The sequence below is a fragment of the Tursiops truncatus genome, chromosome 10, assembly GCF_011762595.2.
Source record: "Tursiops truncatus isolate mTurTru1 chromosome 10, mTurTru1.mat.Y, whole genome shotgun sequence".
Taxonomy (NCBI): Eukaryota; Metazoa; Chordata; class Mammalia; order Artiodactyla; family Delphinidae; genus Tursiops; species Tursiops truncatus.
The window spans coordinates 84,978,725-84,998,429 of NC_047043.1; the positions used below are offsets into that span (position 1 = coordinate 84,978,725).

At 39.2% G+C, this 19,705-nt stretch overlaps 1 protein-coding gene across 1 annotated transcript in view; it reads right to left on the bottom strand.

The window, feature by feature from the left end:
• SHQ1 (SHQ1, H/ACA ribonucleoprotein assembly factor) overlaps positions 1–19,705 on the bottom strand; it is an 86,544-nt gene that overhangs the window by 17,329 nt on the left and 49,510 nt on the right. The window contains 1 exon segment of the mRNA XM_004325714.4: positions 18,181–18,301. Coding sequence (XP_004325762.2) covers positions 18,181–18,301 — 121 coding nt within the window.

Below are 19,705 nucleotides of genomic sequence, written 5' to 3' on the forward strand. Positions count from 1 at the left end.
GCACCAAATAACATGCCTCAAATCATAAAGTAAAAACTGACCACAGGTTGACAGGAAGAAATTGACAAGTTCACTAATACAGTAAGAGACTTTCACACACCTTTCAATCCAAAAATTGATAGATTAAACAGACAAAATAAATCATTAAGGATATAAAAATGTAAACAGCCCAACCGACAAGTTTCAACAATAGACAGACATACAAATTAGCAGCTAACAATCAGAGCATAAACCTTACTTTCAAGCTTCAAAATTTAAGAAAATGATCATGCTAGGCATAAAATTAACCTCAACAAATTAAATTCTCTGACAGAAATGCAATGAAGTTAGAAATGAATAATAAAGACATTACATAAAAACCCCATACACTTGGAGAAACACACTTCTAAACATTTCATGAGTAAAATCAGAAAATTTTAGAATAGAATAATAATGAAAATTCAGTATATTTCACAACCTTGAAGATGCATACAAAGCAGGTATTTGGAGGAAAGTTTATAGATTTAAATGAAGAAAGGTCCAGAGTTAACCAGTTAAGCATCTATATAAGAAGTCAGAAAAAACAGCATAACAAATTTCCCAAAACAGAACGAATAAAATGACATAGATAAAAGCAAAAAGTAATGAAATAGAAGACAAAGAGAGAGGATCAAGAGAGTAAAATATTGGTTCTTTGATAAACTAATCAGATACACTCTCTTGCAAGATTGATCAAAAAAAGAAGAAACAAAAACAAGAAGCACAAATACACAGGAATGTAAAGTAAGAAAACTATAGATGCTGTAGAGAAGAAAACAGATAAGAGGAAATAAGAACAACTTTATGTTAGAAAGTTTTGAAAATTTAGATGAAAGGGACAAACTTCTAAAAAAATATAATCTATTAAAACTGACTCAAGGAGAAACAGAGAACTAGAATACGTGTATAGCAATTGGAAAATCTGAATGAATAGTTAAAAAATTTCAAAAAGAAAAAACTCAAGATGGCTTTTGGGGTGAACTTAACTGAAAATTCACAGATGAGATTGTTTCAGTCTTACATAAGCTATTTCAGAGAACAGAAAAGGCAACAACCCCCAATACACTTTATCAGGCTGGCATAACCTTGATAACAAACGTAGATAAAGATAGTACGAGAATGGAAAATCATAGGCCAAACTCCTTCCCTTCCCTTCCCTCTCCCTTCCCTCCCTGTCTTTCTCTCTTCGTCTTCTGTTTCCCTCTCTTGCACATGCAACTCACACACACACACACACACACACACACACACACAGAGTTAGCAAACCAAATTCAGCATCATTATTTAAATAATGCATCATAATCAAGATAGGTTTATCCCACAAGTGCAAGGGCTAATTTAAGTTAAAAATTTTATAAATGCCATTCATTATGCTAAAAAGTTAAAGGAGAAAACACTTAAGGTCATCTCAAAAGATGAGGAAAATATGCAATAAAATTTGATGACCATTTGGGATCAAAACTCTTAGCAAACTACGAATAACATGAACCTTTCTTAACTTGATACAGGCTATCTACAAAAACCTGCAGCAAACATCACATTTAATGGCGAATTGTTGAAAGCATTTTCTAAAAAATAAAGAGTAAGGTAGGGAAGTACATTACCACCATATCTATTCAGTATTTTACTAGAGGATCTAGTCAGTACAATATGATGAAGAAGAATAACAAAAAAGAAATGAAAGATATGAAGATTGGAAAAGAAGAAACCTAACTGTTATTATTGCGCTGCTATTATTGCCTATATTGAAAACTGGGGAGAATCTGTACATAAGTTAATCATAGAGTTTAGCAAGGTAGCTGTATACAGAAATCAATATAAAAAAGTGAATTACATTTCTATATACTTTAAACAAGGAGTTTGAAAATAAAAAATTATTTAAATACCATTTACAATAGCAACTCAAAAAATAAAGCAATAAATCTAGCAAAGACGTATAAAGTTTTTATGGAGCATATTATAAAATTTTATTAAAAGACATTAAAGAAAACTTAGAGAGTCACACCATGTTATCGCAAAGAGACTAAATGTTTTAGTCTCCCCCAAAACTGATTAATAGATTCAAAGCAATTCCAATTAAAGCGTTATTCATGGAACTTGACAAGCTGATTCTAAGATACAAAGCTGCAGTAATTAAGAAAGTATGGTATTGGTACATGATAGACAAGTAAATCGGTGAAACTGAAGAGACAACCTAGAAACAGATCCATGTGTATATGTAAACGATGTATGACAGAGTGAGCACTGCAGGATGCATGGGGAAAGGATGGACTATTTAATAAATGAAGCCGGGATAAGGTTATCCATATGGGGAAAAAATGAAAATGGATCCCCTATCTCATAAAATACACAGAAATTAGTTCCAGGTGGACTAAAGACTTAGATGCTAAACCCAAAAGAATAAAAATTTTAGAAGATACTATATGAGAATATCTTTATGACAAGCAAATCAAAAAACTTTCTTAAACAAGAAACAAAAAGCATACCCATAAAGGAACATATCGATAAATTCTACAACATTAAAATTAAAAACTTCTGTTTATATAGACACTACAAGGAGACTGGAAGATAAACTACAAACTGGGGAGAAATGTTTGCAACATATTTAATCAATAAAGGACTAGTATCTAGAATACCAGGGAAACCTAAAAATCAAAAAGAAAAAGATAGCCCTAATAAAAAGTAGGCAACACAACAGAAGAAGGGACATGAATGGCTCACAAATACATGAAAGGATGCTTAGCTTCATTAGTTACCAAGAACATGAAAATGAAAATGACAAAAGAAACTCTTTCACACCCATGGAGAATGCAAAATTTTAAAATCTGAACAATACAAGTGTTGGCGTGAAGGTTGAGCCAGTGAAATTCTCATTGCTGGGAGTATAAGTTGAAATAAATTGGTACAGCCACTTTGGAAAGCCCTTTGGCATTACCCAGTAAAGTCTAACTGGCCTCCAACCATCCCCTAAATCCCAGCAATTCCATTCCTGGGTATAGGGCTTACTCAAAAAGTTGCACAAGTGTACCATGAAGCGTGAACAAAGATGTTCAGAACAGGATTTTCCTAATAACCCAAAATGGGAACCATTTATCAACAATCCAATCTACATTACAATACATGAACAAACTGCAGTCGATTCAGATAGCAGGAAAATAAATAAACTACACCTCTGTGCATCATCATGGTTAAATCCCCCCAAAAAGAAAAAGCATTACGTGAAAAATGCAAGTAACAGAAGAACACATACAGTATGATTCCATTTACATACAGTTCAGAAGCAAGTAAAACTAAAACTAAAACTAAACTTGGGATAAATACACAGATGGCAAAACCATAAGGAAAAGCAAGGTAATGATTAGTACAAAATTCAGGATGGTGGTTACCAGAGGGAGGAGGGAAATGTGAGTGGGACTGGTCTCATGGGGTACCTCTAGGAAACTGGTAATGCTCTATTTCTTAAGATTGCTGGTAAGTACATGCATGTTCACCTTTTTATTATTCTTTAAACTGTACACATATTTTATATTATTTTAATATTTTATATTTCATAAGAAAGTATTTTAAGAAAATAACCAAACTCTATACACATACAAAAAAGGCAAATAAGAGGTAACGAAAATTGAACCCAATAGTTCCATTTAAAAAAAAAAAGGGACTTCCCTGGTGGCGCAGTGGTTAAGAGTCCGCCTGCCAACGTAGGGGACATGGGTTCGAGCCCTGGTCTGGGAAGATCCCACATGCCATGGAGCAACTAAGCCCTTGTGCCACAACTACTGAGCCTGCACTCTAGAGCCCACGAGCCACAACAACTGAGGCCGTGTGCCACAACTGCTGAAGCCTGCGTGCCTAGAGCCCGTGCTCCGCAACAAGAGAAGCCACCGCAATGAGAAGCCCGCACACCGCAACAAAGAGCAGCCCCCGCTCGCCGCAACTAGAGAAAGCCTGTGTGCAGCAACAAAGACCCAATGTAGCCAAAACTAAATTAATTAAAAAAAAACCCATAGAGGCAAAGAAAGAAAACTAGCCATTACCCAGAATTATGAACTATAGTGCAGATCACCACAAAAGAGGCTAAGTTCTGTGAACAGAAGAACTTCTCTAACAAAAGCCAACTGCCTGAGAATTATTCTTCCCAAATGAGGTCTCATCACTTGTTGAGCTGCGCAAGCCACAGACTCAGGCGCTGTCCTCCGTGATGGCTTCTCCCTCTCTCCCCAAATCCATTTTAGTCCCTAAATCCTACTTCCCTGGTCAGGCTACACTCATCCCTCACAAGGAGCTTTCTAGCTGATGTAACATGCAATTCACACTACTACCCCAGTGATCTTCTCCCATCGTGTGCCTAAGATCCTTCTCCAGCTTCCCACAGTTCTCAAGACCAAGATAAAATTCTTAACATTATGCAGAAGCTACTGTACAGTCTGGGCCTTGCCTGAATCACCAGCCGCATCTTGATCCATCCACACACACATATACCTTTTATGTTTCAGCCACCCTGGCTGAACATCCTAATGTTCTTTCAATTTCTTGAACACATACAAAATTCCCTCCTGCCACATGACCTCTGCAAGTAGTGGGCCTCCTACATTCTGTGAAATCCATCACCTCACTTAAGTTAACTCCTGCTTGTACTTTGGTACTCAAAGCAAGTATTTCCCCAAGGAAAGCTTCCCGGGTCATTACCTGCCTCCTCCTCGTATCCCCCCACCAGACCAGGCTGGATATAATGTGCTTTCACAGGAGCATGAATCTTTTTTCTTGGAGCACTTTCCAAGCTTTTGCTTTTACGTTTTGTGTATGCGATTCTTTGATTAACATCTCTCTTCCATTAGACCATAAATTCCATGGGGCGTGGGAGCACGTCTGGTTTTTGCTTACCACTGGAGGCTCAGAACCTTAGCACGGAACGCTGCCCATAGTAATAACTCATAAATATCTGTTGAATGAACAGATGGTTGGGAGAACAGATACTCTAGCCTATAGCAGTCACAACTTACAAACCACTATCACCGCCACTTGGTAACAAGACCCCCAAAGATGTGAAACAGAGTAGGTGTGTGGCCTCACCTCTCACTCCCAAGCCTCAAGGGGAGAGCCCATCTTTGACTGGCAGGTGACCTTTGAAAAAGTATGCTCAATGGAAACATGATGGAAGATCTGTGTAAGCTTGTGTTAACCAAAAACAAAAATGTTTTCCCATAAACCTGGAGCAAGACTGGATCTTTCTGATAAAAAGGTAACATAAACCTAGTACGTACCTCCTGAACATTCTAGATTTGAAATTTCCATCTGAAATCATGGGTTACGATAACACTTCTGAATCATAAGTATGTATAGTATAGATGTGTTCAGAATAAAAGCTTCACAACTTCCTGAGTTTTGAAAGCTTGTATTTTATTAATCTAGTATTTAGTCAAGTGGAGATCTTTTGCCAATAGTTTTATTCATTCAGATGGCTTTAGCTTACCCAGCTGAAGTGAAATCCTTTTAACTGTTTTATCTGTTAAAACAGGTATATAGGACGTGTGCTGACAACTGTAATTTTAAACATCAAGTTAGAAATGAAGTGAATGTCTTTCAGTAAGAACTAAACCCTTATTTTCTTGAAGCTTTAGGATATTCTACGGATAGAAAATCTAAACTGGCTGGCAAGCTTACTTGGAACGGCCTAGGGTACTTAATACTAGATGTGAGATGGTGTTTTATTCTTTGCTCAAAGTGTCTTTGAGTTCTAGGAAGGTATCAAAAATGAGATCGCCGAAGAACAACTTTGGGTGTGTATGCGGCTTGAGGTTACAGGGCAAGAAAGAGCCTGAAGAAAACAAGATCATCAGAACAGACATCACTTTTCACATTTCACCATCATTTAAGGCACACCACGTAATTATAAATCTGTGATGTAAAGTGATATTTCATCCATCACAAGGCTAACAGCAGTTCACCTACACAAAGGACAAATATGCCATGATATCAGAGTATATTCTGCCACTTGATGTATTGTAAATCTGAGAACAGATACACAGGAGACATCTAATGGTCTGGTGTCTTTTTTCTGCTCTATATAATTTTATATTGAATAAATAATAAAATGGTGCACCCAGCAAGGAGAGAAACTCCACATCTGAAGATAATGTCAAATTGCTACTTAAATGCTAAGTTCACATTTGAGAAACCTCAAGCAAGTACTGATAGATTATCTATTTATGTCTACTTCATTTCATTCAGGACATAAGGGCTTTCTTTTTTCATTCGTTTACTGATTTAGTTGGGCCTTAAGTGCAGATCATCACACTTTTTACTTCATTCAGTTCTGTAATATTCTCTTACATGTAAGGAAAAAAAAAAAAACAAGCACTGATAACACCCTTGTAATTTCCTAAAATGCCCATCAGGGAAAAAATAAAATACATGTTCACTGTAAACACACCCAAAAAGTAAGTATAAAGTAGAAAAGCCACCCGTAAATCCACAAGCCAGAGATTACTTTTATCAACATTAATGTGCTTCCTTCTAGGGTTTTTGTTCTGTGAATACGTCTTTTTTTTTTTTTTAACAGTAACATCACTTTAGAATGAACAGCCATGTTGGCCAGACTTTTATTTTATTTTATTTTTTAAATTATTTATTTATTTATTTTATTCATTTATTTTTGGCTGCGTTGGGCCTTTGTTGCTGCGCACTGGCTTCTCTAATTGTGGCGAGCGAGGGCTACTCTTCGTTGTGGCACGCAGGCTTCTCATTGCGGTGGCTGCTCTTGTTGCAGAACACGGGCTCTAGGCACACGGCCTTCAGTAGTTGTGGCACACGGGCTCAGTAGTTGTGGCGCACAGGCTGAGTTGCTCCGCAGCATGTGGAATCTTCCCAGACCAGGGCTCGAACCCATGCCCCCTGCATTGGCAGGCGGATTCTTAACCACTGTGCCACCAGGGAAGCCCAATACGTATTTCTTAATGTGATTGAGCCATCTCAGCATATACAGCTCTATACACGTGACTTTTGCCATTTAATTTTCCAGTTATGATTTTTCACAATAGTGTAGTGTCTTTAACCTTCCCAGACAGTGGGTTCCTTGATGTGGAAATTTTGACCTTGATCTAACCTCCAGCACTGAGCACAATGCTGGTCATAGTAGATATTCAATAAATTTTGGACTCAATCAGACTCTGAATTCATTTAAACAAATGAACCACAAAGAAAAGAAATAGTTATAATTACAAGTAATTGAGTTTAATAATTAAATAATTATAATTAATACACTATTAATAATTAACAAGCAATTACATCTATAAATATTTTAGATAAACAAGGTGTGATCTAAGACACTATTACACATAGGTATCTCCCTTTTGGAAAGAGAATTAAATTGAATGGCTATCCATGATAGCCATTTCAGTTACACAGTGGATCGCCTGTCTGTCTCCTGCTCGGGTGTGTAACTTGGAGATGACCTGGGGAATGTCCTGGAATTGAAGGCCAGAGTACCCTCCTCCTCCTCAACTGGCTCATGTTCTCTGTCTCGGGACTTGCGGACAGCGTGTGGCTGCTGGTCCCTTGATGGTCGATTCTTGCGTCTGACTCCTCGGGGAGGTTGCAGGGCAGCCCCCACACCAACCTCTGGGCCAATACTGCTCAACAGTAAGCAGGGGACATGGAAGTGATCTAAACATCCATCCATCCAACCATACGAACCTCCACACACTGCTCTCTCTCCTACGCCTCCAGCCCATTTTGACTTTCTCAGATCTAAGTAGATAACCACCCGCAAAAAGCTCTGTTTCCTTTGACATCCATCTGGACACGTAACATCTGTGTAGGTAAATGCATGTATCCTTATCTTGTGATTAGGACAAGAAGAACAGGACATGCACTGAAGGTCCTAGAGACAGAGTATCGTGTAAAGAGAGGGTAAAACTGCTACTTTTCATTGAAGCTTTTTACTGAATTAGAAAGAAAATTTTCAGTTCCATGAGCATTTACTAGTAAGTGACCGGCATTCTGCTAGGTGCCAGGGTACCAAGTTGAAGAAGTCCTTTGCCCTTTAGGACAGTCACAGTCCAGATTTCTTTGGCTCCTTTTCTTTGGATCAGTAATTAACAATGAAATCACAAAATCACTCCTCATGGAATCGTAACATCTTGAGACTGAGCCTCCATTACACTCCACTCCCAAACCTACATGAGCATCCATTTCACATTTCATTCTTTTCTTCTCATAAGGATAGTCGGCTTTTTGTTCTTTCACGTTTTAAGTTAATACATAAGAACCCCGAAAGCAAAAGACAAGGTGTCTGGGCACAAGAAATACATGTTATCATCATGACAAAGGCTCTGCATTCCCGAGTTAGGCTTCTTTCTCTCCACTCATCAAACAGAACATAAAACTGAAGCACGAAGGGACCATTTTACATCTGGCACAAATCTCAAGCTCTGGAAGTTGAGTTTCTCTGTCTTCAGCTACGTTCAAGCAACTAGCAGAGGCTGACTGGAGTCCCTGAACCCCAACTCCAGTTTCTTAGGCGAGACAACCCCTCCCCGGCCATAATTCAGGCTTTGAGAATAAATGTACTAAGTGCTTCCGTTTGGAAATAAAGATGGTTATTCCTCTAAACTTTGGATCAAGTAGCCCATCATTAAAAAAGTCTGGGACCCACAAAACATGACATTTGCCACTGATCCATACATTAAATATTAGTGAAGCTTAAGATTCTTCTTAATCAATAAACACTGAGCTATTATAGTTTCCCTGCACTCTAGAAAGATTGCTCTACGCACTCCATGGCCTCAAGTGAAGCTCACTCTAGAGGCCACCATAATAGAAGATTTGGAGAATAAACGTCTAAATCAAAATCACAATGTTACAATATCAGAAAACTATCCAGGAAAAAGAGGTAAGACAAACATATAATAAAAATGGAAAACAGTGCCTCATGAAAATACTAATTTATCATTTTAACAAAAGCAGAAGCTTCTATGAGGAAAAAACAACATAAGCATCTAAGAGTTGACATTTTCTTTAGTTTAAACCTTCCAAAAGGCCACACTAAGTAAAAACATCTAAAACTGGATCAGAAATTTGCTAAAATTGGGCTTCCCTGGTGGCACTGGTTAAGAATCCGCCTGCCAATGCAGGGGACATGGGTTCGAGCCCTGGTCTGGGAAGATCCCACATGCCGCGGAGCAACTAAGCCCGTGCACCACAACTACTGAGCTTGTGCTCTACAGCGCATGAGCCACAACTACTAAGCGCCCGCATGCCACAACTACTGAAGCCCACGCGCCTAGAGCCTATGCTCCGCAACAAGAGAAGCCACCGCAATGAGAAGCCCGCACACTGCAACGAAGAGTAGCCCCCGCTCGCCGCAACTAGAGAAAGTCCGCAGGCAGCAATGAAGACGCAATGCAGCCAAAAATAAATAAATAAAATTTTTAAAAAATTGCTGAAATCTATACACTTAAAATACACTCTGTCAAATTCCTCCAATGCTCTGTTAATATCTATATTTTGAAAGATAAAAACTATCCTTGGAAAGCCGTTTAAACTGAGAACAGCAAATAATCAATGATAAAATTATCTACAAGTAACATCATATATCACTTACAATCTACGAATATACCTCAGGGACGCCCTTTTCCCACCCATGGCACAACGGTACTCTCTAAAGCTCTATTTATAATTTTCCCAGCTTCTATTTATTCAGGAAAGTAGTCAGAGCAGGAAATGGGACCAGTCAAATGATCACAATCAATCTCATCACCTTCATAACATGCTGTGAATGTAATTAATCTTCTATTTGTTTAGGGGACTTCACACCCCTTACATTAAGGCAGCAACTCCCAGTTGGCTTCAGTTGAGATAATTATGTTATAACAAGGATTGGGTTTCAGTCATATTTGGCAGAAGAAAAAGGAAATTGTACTTGAAGTTGTCAGTTTTTTTAAAAAGCTTTCTGGTGACTCCATTCAAAGGACGCTCTTGACAAAGCTCTCCTTAAACAGAGCACTTTCTAAGTAAGATAACCACACATACGCCACATTAATCAATGTAAGCCTCTTCTCTGAGTGAGACGTGAAGAGCATCCGAGCACAAGGAAAATTCTATCTGAAGCAGAGAATACGGGTTCACAAAACCTGACTACATCAATTCCCACCGGAACTCACTTGATCCTGCCAGTCTCCTCCACCGAGAATCCTCCCAAGACCTATGACGTGCAAAAGTACATTAGAACAGGGAGGTGAAGGAAAATACCAATTTGCTCACATAGTAGCTAATTATACTCTGTGAAAAGCCAGGGCCCCAGCAAGCCAAAACCAAGGATTTAAGAAGTCTGGAGCCAAGTATCTGGGAACAAAACGAGTAAGGACAGAGACAAAAACCAAACACAGCCAGGCAGCCGTAGTCCTCGAATGGCCTGACACGTACAAGCCTCCCTGTACAGATAAATGCCCTCACTTTCCAGTCTGGGAGCTGCCCACTCACCCCGGCCAGTCTGTATCTTTTTTATAAGAACTTGTATTCACACTTTATCCTCTAATGTCTACCACCTTTAGAAAATTAATATGAAAATATAAAGCCTTGCTCACTTTACTTTTACAAACCTCAATTTTTATTAATATAGCAAAATCACAATGCCCACAGTACAGGTAGAAGTAAAAATGATAAATGAATTATGTTTCCAAATTTCTAAACATTTTCCCATCTGCCAAACCTATTTTTTTCAAGGTCTAGATTAGAATGTTTGTATGCAGTAAGCCCCTCAGGCATCTTAATATATCTCAATAATATTTCATTGCCTTTCAATAGCATTTAAGCTCTTGGAAAAACGAAATGTGCAAGAAACAGAGCTTTACTGATTTGAGTTCCAGTTCTTAGTAAACAACGAAACAAAATGTGGTATCCTAAAATAGGAAAAGGACATTAGGTAAAAACTAGGAAAAGCTAAATGAATCTATGGACTTGAGCTAATAATAATGTATCAATAATGGTTCATTAATTGTAACAAGTTACCATACCAATGTAAGAAGTTAATAATAGGGGAAACTGAATGTGGGGTATCTGGGAACTCTCTGTACCATCTTTACAATTTTTCTGTAAATCTACAACTATTCTAAAATAAAAAAGGTCACCTTAAAAAAAAAAACAAGGATATTACACATTAAGAAAAACAAAGAAACGACAAGTAAAACAACAACAAAAAGCTCCACAAAACCTGAACATTCAGATATAGAATTCTTTGGCTAGTTTTCTCAATGCGTACAGTCACATGGAGCATTCATATCTTCACAAAGGCTTATTTTGTCCTGAAATCTTTAGGAACATTCGTAATCTCATGATTTATTGGCACATTTCTTGTTAGAGAAGTCTAATGAAGAGCAGCAGTCCCCAGTGGACATTGCTGAACTACCGGTGATAAGGTGAAGAACCATTAAGTAAATCCTTTCTATATGAAACCGCACCGAAGGGCTACGGTGAATGCATATTGGCATGTACTAATCTTTTCTTATGGAGATAAAACCCACTCCCGTCCAGGACGAATTGGTGGATTTAATTAAAAATAAACAGTAAAACTGAGGAGCAACCTGACAGGCCTCAATAAGCACCTTCCCAAGAATGATTTCAATTCAAGGGAGGTTTAACTTGCTTGAAATTCTGCACAATTGTTTCTTGAAATTTCTACATGCTAACCATTAGCAGCTAATGTAACCCTTAATGTTGTACCATTGTCAGAGAAGTAACTTCCCCTGCAGAAGTGGAACCACCTAGAGTCCCTGATGATCAGTCTGAACTGAACAGCCCTCTGAAATCAGCCTCAGCACTGTATTTTATTATGAGTATCAGTGACAGAGGCAGTGGCAGGTGTCAGGGCTCGCCCTTAGCTATGGCTCAGAATGCTGTCATGGAATTCCAGCAGCATCCTCTTAAGGGGTCCGCATGCCCCACAAGCACCCTGCTCTGAGAAAGGCCACTCACTGGTGACAAAGTGGGCCCTGGGACCATGTGTGTACCACGTTAGGGGGCACCCCCACTCCACGCCCTCTGTGACCAAGGCAACTAGACCAGGAAAAAACACGGACCCATGCTGGGCCAACCACATTCTCCCTCCCTTGGAATCATAAACAAGGGACTCTAGTCCATCTCTACTGAAACTAGGCACATGGAAACTCAGAGCTGTAGAAGAGCCATTCTCCTCCACATGCACCAAAGGGAGAAGAGCAGCAGGGACCTGCAGAAATAAGCAACTCGAGGGACCACACGTCACCAGAAAGTAAGCCAACCCCACACTTCGTGCCTTGAGCTCACGGGGCCCAGCTGTACTCAGCACCTGGGTCGCAGAAGATAACCTGTAGCCTCCTAATAAAGTCCCCATTTTTACTATAAAAGTCCAACTGGTTTTCTCATATGTAACCAAGTGATTTTTTTTTTTAATTTATTTTTGGCTGTGTCAGGTCTTTGTTTCTCTAGTTGCAGTGAGAGGGGGCTACTCTTCGTTGCGGTGCACCGGCTTCTCATTGCGATGGCTTCTCTTGCCGCGAAGCACGGACTCTAGGTGCGCGGGCTTCAGTAGTTGTGGCACGTGGGTTCAGTAGTTGTGGCTCACGGGCTCCAGGGCGCAGGCTCAGTAGCTGTGGCACACGGGCTTAGCTGCTCCGCAGCATGTGGGATCCTCCCGGACCAGGGCTTGAATCCACGTCCCCTGCATTGGCAGGCGGACTCTTAACCACTGTGCCACCAGGGAAGACCACCAAGTGATTTCTAAGTCAAAAATACCGTGACAGTCTCCAGCACACCGAAGGGAGAAATAAGCGTTTCTGATCTGGCCCTGTTACTAAAACATCATGACCTCAAGCTAACTGCAGACTCTCTTATTTAATAACAAAGGGAAACTAAAGGACAGATAAAACTGTGATCCAAATGCAAAAATGCCTCACGTCCATTCTTGCCCTTCTAAGCCACCAGAGCTACAACCAGGAAATCTGTTCTCCACGTTGCTTACACATTTGACTTGTCGACTCCCCTGCATGATGCTATTTTCCCAGCCTGGAATGCATCCACTCCTGATTATCATTATACTCATATGTGTAACAGTACTGTACAACCAGATACCATTTTTTATGTTTTCCTATTAATTCATATCCCTTCTTTGTCCAACTCTTCTCTATACATCTTTTCCAGCTGTGATCCAAATGTTCCCGACTCTTTCTTTATGGATACTCCTTAGAGACCTCAAATCAACATTTCTGAAACTGAACTCCTCGTCTTTCCACCCTCTCACTTCTCTTCCAACCTACCCTCTCCAGTATGATTTAATTTCAGCAAAGGCACCTCCGACGGCCCCGTTAACTGGCCCAAGTCAAAATCCAGACCTCACCTTTGACTGGCCCCATTCTCACTCTCCCCTGAGATCCAATCCTTATTCAGTCCTGTCTCATCTACCCCTTAAACCTGACCACTAGTCTCCTTCCCCACTCTCACTGCCCTGGCTCAGGCTACAGCTGCCTTTTGCCTGGATTCCTCACCTCCTAACTAGCCTTTCAGCCTTGAGTCTGAGCTCTGCCCTCACCCCAATTCATCCCCCACAATGTAACCTGATGGATCTTCCCAGAATCTAAATCTTACTGTGTCGCTCACACAGACACTCCATCGCTTAAACTCTTCAGCTGCTCCACACTCTCCCAGGACAAACCTCAAACATCTTCATGTGGCCAATGATCTACAAGAACTCTCCAGCCTCACTTCCTTTCTCTCATTCCTGTACCAAGATCCAACCGTTCTGAGCTCTTTAAAAGGGCCACATTCCTCCGTCCCTGTTGTCTGAAATGCCCTCCACCCCTGCTTCCCCATCTGCATCTGACCACCCCTTCCTGACCTTTCGGCTCTCAGCTTCAACTCTTCCTTCCGGAAGTGGTTTCCTATACCCCAAGACTAAGCATGTGGCCTCCTAGGTGCTCCTATAGCACCCATACTTCCCCACTGTAGCTGCTGCTATCAGGCTACGGCATAACATTTTCCTTCTGTCTATGTTCCCCACTAGAAGATCAGCTTCAAGGTGTTGTGTCCCTTGTTCACCGGAGTATCCCCACCACCTGTCTCAGTACCTGGCATAGAGCAGGGCTCAATAATTAGTGGTTGAAAAAAATAAATAATTCCGTTTCTACATTCAGTGCCGATGTTTTACCTCTGCATATGCGTGACCCCCACTCCCACGGCTTTTGGCAGATAAACTAGGAACAAGAGAAAGCCAAAAGGAAGAGAGCTACACTGGTCTCAGAAACATAACCCTACCCCCTACCAAAGCACATACACAGAGGAAGCAAAGCAGTAGGAAGCAACGACATGGTCCTAAGTTTTCTAAAATTTTAAGATTTCAGTGCAGAAATGGCTCGGGTTTATTCACAAGTGAGGAAGCTGAGGTCCAGGATTTATCAAATAAAACAAAACTATTAGGTGATGGAGTTGTTTCCCTCTACAAGCTGTGCACATTAGTGTCCAAAGGGTTGCAAAGTAAGATTTCATTTTGCGGGGTGGGGGGAAGAATGCGAAAAAGCAGTGCAAAAACAAATGCATGGAGAGTATTAATCACAGTAAACCACCTATCAGTTCAATGTAAAAAGGTTCAGTGTTTCAAAGACATACATTTTCTTTTTCCCCCTTAAGTACCTACCTTAAAAAACTACACTAGAGAACACAAAGATACAGAACCTTCATGACAAGCTCAGACTTGTACTAAAGTTAGCTGGGATTTTAGATCTTAATTTCTTTTAAACAAAAATAGACAATCAAAAATTTTCCACGCAAAAAAACAAAATAACACCATATTCTATCCCATGTCATTTCAAATTACACCATGCATTAAAACCATAAAGTATCAAGTTTTCTTCAGTGGGTGTGCACTTCTTGTATAATGAGGAACCAATTAGTTTATTTTAAAAATACTATGCTATGGATATTATGCTATAAAGGAAGATGATTTATAGGGTACTATTATAAGTATTAAACATGTTACAAAATGATATGTGCAGTATTATTTCCACAGGTTTAAAAATGCACTGGAAAATAGAGAAAATACTAACACTGGTGCATTAGATGAAGTGATGGAGTGACTTGCTACGGTCTTACGGTCCATGAGAGGCAGGGCTGGAACATATTTTACAGGACAAGCTTTTCCACCCCAGCTTAAACCAAAGGGTGTAAAACGCTAAACTTTCAGTACGTCAGAACTACCAGTGCTACTGGTGAGTGCAGCCCACTGGAAAAGAAATGAGGGGAAGGGCGAAGTCTTTTATTGAATGTAGCTAAAAATGTCAATAACAATAAGTTAGAGCTAATTTACACTTTGGTTCAAAAAGACAAAAATGAAATGCTCCTTCAACTGGCTCTACTAGATACCATTCAATTCAACTAAAATTTACTGTGCTCACAAGGAACTGTAATGGGCCCAGATAGGTGCTCATTCACATGGACTTCAAAATTTTAGAAGGAGAAAGAGGTATGCCCAATGTGAGGCAGACAGGACATGTGCCTAAGTGATCTCTAAACCAAGTGCTATGGGAATATCCCAGAGGAAGACAGATAAATCTTTAATCCCTCTTCCTATAGGAAAAGCGCTCTACAGGGAGGGCTCCCCGCACACCGCCTCCCCCCGCCCCCCATACCATGGGCAAAGACAACGGCTTGTCTAGGTGGTATATCTGCAAAAACATGAAATCTGGAGCCAGAGGACCTGAGACTATCACAGACCTGTCTCTTATAAGCTATATGACCTCAAGCGAACCACTCTGCATGCTGCCACCCAGGGTGTATTTGCTGCAGGGGCCACCACACTCGAAACTTCCAATGAAGCTTACAGCAAAGGATGGCAGGAAGCGTTCCTTTTCAGAAAAATTATGTGCAGAGTCTATAACTCAAAAATGCAGGAGCTTCAGTTTTTAAGCTCTGCAAATGTGCTCTACAAGACACATATCACGAGGAAAACTAACTACGAAGCACTAAAGCAAAACTTACCACAGGTGTTGCCCTAACTTCATTAACTCAGTGTAAGAATGACTTTGCTACCCATATTCCAGTAAGTTTTTGCCAAAGTAAATGTCTGACTGTAAAAATGGAGTGCTAGTCAGAATTTAGCACTTGCCTGGTATTTCAAATAAAATTTCACACAGTCATTATCATTATAATCAAAAACTTCAAATAGAGACTAAGAAAAATGTAGAACTATTTTAATACATAAAAATAAGGTGCTAGATTTCACTAATAAACTGTATGGGAAAGAAATAAAATAGAAGGTGAAAAGTAAGGAAGAAATTAATTATGGAAATTATGGACATTCACCACAGTATTATTAATTCAGAGCCAAGAAAGTTCACAGTAAAGATGATACTGGAAAGTTCAATTATGCTGTGCTTGAAAAATTAAGAATAAAATTAGAAAATTTGATTAAAATTAGGTTCTCTTACTTCAAGGGGGAGGGGAAAACAGCTGGGTTAGACTAGAGTTCAAACGTAACACACAAAGTGAAAACGACACAGCTTATTTAGGGATAGAAAAGTTACAGTCAAACTGGTAAAGGTGAAAATTTTTTTTCCAAAGTAATTTGAAGAGTTCCTGCTGGTTTCTCTCTTCTACCTGGCTCGCAATACATTAACATCTTTTTTAAAATTACTATTATCATAACAATGACTAGAAACCTAAGAATGTCGTTTTATTTCCTGCAACTTGAAACCCAGGGAAAAAAAATTTTTTAAGTGAAAAAAAGTCCTATTAATCCCCACATCAACTTGAGGGTGTATACCCTTCTAGTTCAATGAAATACGATCTTCTCTCTAGTCAATAAAGAATGCCACAAACAGAGGAAGGAGGCATTCACAGAAATGGGATCCTAGCACAAACGTCGATGCTCATTACATGCTTATAAAATCCTCACCCTGAAAGAAAAAAAGAAAAACCTAAACCCTCACAAATAGGCTATTTCAATTTAATTTTATTATGAAAACAACTGGAAATGGCAGCAGGGTATTCGATAAGCTCAATTAGCAGGAGGATCAAATGAAGTGATGACATACCATCATGACCTCAGGGGTTAAAGATGCAATTTTCCATCTGGTGAAATCTAGATTTCCAACTCGAATGCTGACACCACCTGCTGTATGTTATTGGCGATATCTTGAGCAGTCCCTAAGCATTTTGCTTACAACAGGTAGGGCCTCAAGTTTTTTTCTTATTTCACTCTGCAATATAATTGCTTCCCCATGAACAGAAATCAAAACTAAATTCTATATAATGGTTCACTCAAAACAGGCATTAAACGCCATCCTAAAGCATTCATTTACCAATCACACTAACAGTAAAAATATCATGATCATTTTTCTTCTAAGTCACAAATGATGTTGTGCCCTCTTTTTCTCTAGCACCTAAGAATTATTCCAATCAAAGGCTCTCTTTGTATGTTCTCCGTTAACAGTCTCTTGCTACTAAAATGGATATTTTGGGCACGTCTGATAAGAATCAGGTCTATAGAACACCCTTTACAAAATGAAAATTCACTGCATTTTTAAACTTGATATGCTTCCTTGAGTGAGGCAATGGCAAACAATTAAAAAATTCTTTACATACCAAGTTCAAGGAAGCCATTTGTAAATGTTCAGACCCTTAGATACATTTTATTAGGCCCTGAAGACTTTCGTTCTTCTACTCTGAATAAAGGATTCTGTAAGCCAGAGATTAACCAAAGACGGCACAGCTCTCGTTGTGATTACATTTGATTAGGTTTGTATCCTGTGATGTTTACACATATGCCTGCACACACACTCACATTCACATCCCACTGTAATTAAACCACAGACACAGGTTCAGAAAGACCAGTCTTGAGATTTCACTGAGGACAGTCAATAGCGTAACAGTGAAGAGTCACAACTGTCAGTTTTAACACATATTTTCCAGGCGCTACCAATTTTTTTCTAGGAAAATTAACCTTTTTGTCATCTGCACCTCCTCCCTAAGCAACTTCACCAAGTTCCCTGTGCTGATACACGACTTCTCAAATGTTTGGTACCTGTACGGGTTTGTCCCTGATTAAAACTTATCCTCCAGGTTATTTCATTTTCTTCCTCCCAGGTAAGTAGGTGTTCCGGAAATGGGAGCATGTAAAATTCGTAACTGAACACTTACTTGGCTTTCTGAATCCACACACAGTAGTCTGAGATGTAGAGATCGTTTAGAATGTAAGCTGGGTCATTTTCCTGGAAAATTTTGTGAATGTCCAGTAGACACTTTAAAACTGCACTTTTACCTGAAGGAAATTGAAAAAAAATCAAATCATCCTCAAGGAAAAACATCTGATTTTTTTTTTTAACTGAGATATTCACACACTGAGGGGTAATATATTTATGGCAGCTCAGAGTTTTAATCATTTTTTGAATATTTTTCATATTCTTTTATTGCAAGGAATCATATCAGTACTATTAAGTCCAAACCTCTTTATTTCTTTCCTTAAGAATTATGAAAAAATCTTTATACTCTATTGTTATAGCTGATTAATTGTGGTTACCTTAAAAATAACATAAAACATGAGTAGGTACATTAAATGACAGGGAGAGAAGCTTCCTAAGTAAATGAGTATTTAAATGCATCATAACTTTAGATAATGTTCTTCTATTTCAAGCTTTCAAAATACCATGGAAAATTATATTTTAGTTTTCAAATGTCTCTATTTCTTACATCAACATTTTTTGTCAAGGAATTATCTAGTACAAACTTAAATTTTTTCACCTTGAAGAACTGAAGAAAACTCAGACTGAAAACTAAAATATCATAGCCCTACTTCAAAAACAAGCTGACAAAATCACTTGGAAAAAAAGCCATCAAATACTGAAGTCTTGTTCAACCTAATTACTTCCTCCTGGTTGTTAAATGAACTTAATTTTAATCCAAACCCAAGCCTACAAAAGGAATCGCACAACTCGACAACAATTCCCTAGGTGTTCCAAACTTCAAGACGGTCCCTGAAATTTATTAACCATAAGGCAAATGACTAAATCTACAGTAGTACCACTTCCTTAGATCTGTGAAATACGGCATTTTCAGCTTCACTGTTTTATTCTTATCTTTATAGTCCTAAAACGTGAAAATACTGTACATTGATTTCGTGAAGACACTGGATGTGCTCTCATCGACATTTCCCACTTGGCTTTTAGATATGATAAAAGGATCGTGAGCTACCTAATGACATCACGAGATGCCAAAACTGCTGCCACTAAATTTTTAACACAATTAACACTAGAAAGTGAGCTTCATAAGAGCAGGGACTTCTGTTTTATTTAGTCATTAATCCCCAATACCTAGAACAGAACCTTGTAGCAGTACATTTTCAATTGAAGTATTTTAAGGATGAATGAATGACACAGTAATCACCTGCTTAAAGGCTCACAATGTCTTGCATCCCCTAGCCTCACACACCAAGCCCTGACGATTTTTCTCTGGAAATGCCTCTTGTAGCTGCCCTTTCCCCACCACTCCCCGACCACCCATCCTCACTCATGCGGAGATTATAAATTCTTCCACGTCCCTCGGACTCTCTCCCGCTGAGCCCTCTGACATTGCATTTTGATGCACTGCTTTCATCAGGGCCCTCCCTGCGCTTGCTTTCAAGGCTCTGTGGACTTGTCCGTGGCCCATTGCTCAACTGCTTCCCCAC